This window comes from Bison bison, unplaced genomic scaffold (assembly GCF_000754665.1).
Source record: "Bison bison bison isolate TAMUID 2011002044 unplaced genomic scaffold, Bison_UMD1.0 scf7180017864516, whole genome shotgun sequence".
NCBI classification, from domain to species: Eukaryota; Metazoa; Chordata; class Mammalia; order Artiodactyla; family Bovidae; genus Bison; species Bison bison.
The window spans coordinates 9750568-9751740 of NW_011495069.1; the positions used below are offsets into that span (position 1 = coordinate 9750568).

Below are 1173 nucleotides of genomic sequence, written 5' to 3' on the forward strand. Positions count from 1 at the left end.
CCTGGCTAGCCAGGTGTGGGGCACTGAGGCACGCGGCCTCCGTCCTGCCCAGGAAGTCAGCCAGCAGCCCCGAACCCACCTTGCCTTCGTAGGGTGGGCTGCGGGCAGCTGAGCCTGGTGGGTACCAATACGCAGTACCCTTGCAGCTGGGGGAGTCGTAGTGAGGCTGGCCCAGTGGCAGGTCCCGGCAGCTCAGGTGGGCCTGAGCTGCAGCCGCATGGCCCAGGCTGGCCCCCTGGAGCCCATGCTTGAGGGGCTCACAGGCAGCCAGCTTTGTGGGTGGCGGCCGCAGCTCTTCCTTGAAGCCCAGGGTGGGTGAGCAGGTAGGCGAGTACGCCTTCTGCAGGCCTGCGTCAAACACCGTGGGCGGGTGGGCCAGCGGTGGGAAATGCTTGCCATCCAGCTCAGGGGCCCCCAGGCTAGGCGAGTCGCAGTGGAAGCCTTGGCCGAAGGTGCCGTCGGATGGCGTGGATGGGTTCATGGAGTAGGGTCCCATGAAGTCACAGGGGTCTCGCTCACCCACGCTGAAGGCCCTCGATTGGGAGGGCAATGGGGACATGCTGCTGTCCCCGCTGTAGTAGTCCAGGCCAAGGTCTGGGCTGTCCTGGAACAGGGGGTTGACGGGCTGCGGCTTGGGGATGAACTTGGCTTTGGCCGCCGCCCCGCCCCGCTCCTTCTTGGCCGAGCAGGCTCCACCGCCCCGGCCACCCCGAGGCTGCCGGGGCCCGGTGCTCCGTTTGGACGGGTAGCCCGAGGCAGCGCCCGAGGCGGACGACGGGAAGCCCAGATGCGAGGCCTCGAACAGGTCCACTTTCTTCCGCCGTCCACGGCCCGGCTTGGAGCTGCTCTGGAAGAGGACGCTCTGGTTCCAGTTGTAACCGGGGGCGGACGAGGCCTCGTTCCAGTCCATCATCAGTTTCTCCAGGCTGGACAGGCTCGACTGGCCCTCACTGCTCGAGGCCTCGCTGTTGGCACGCCGGAAACCGCCGCCGACCGGCTGATTGAACTGGGTGCTGTCGGAGGAGGATTCGGAGAAGGTCTCGGACACGGCTGTCTGTTGCTTCACCTTCTGCGGGGTGTAGTTGGAGATGTCCAGGATCACGTTGGGCTCGCTGACATGGCAGTCGAAGCCGGGATTGTAGAGCTGACTGAAGGCCTCCGAGGCCCAGTCCC

General features: G+C 66.4%; 1 protein-coding gene across 1 annotated transcript in view; it reads right to left on the reverse strand.

Annotated features, from left to right (window-relative positions):
- AHDC1 (AT hook, DNA binding motif, containing 1) overlaps nucleotides 1-1173 on the reverse strand; it is a 31013-nt gene that overhangs the window by 10695 nt on the left and 19145 nt on the right. The window contains exon 11 of the mRNA XM_010830259.1: nucleotides 12-1172. Coding sequence (XP_010828561.1) covers nucleotides 12-1172 — 1161 coding nt within the window. The remainder of the gene's footprint in view (nucleotides 1-11; nucleotide 1173) is intronic.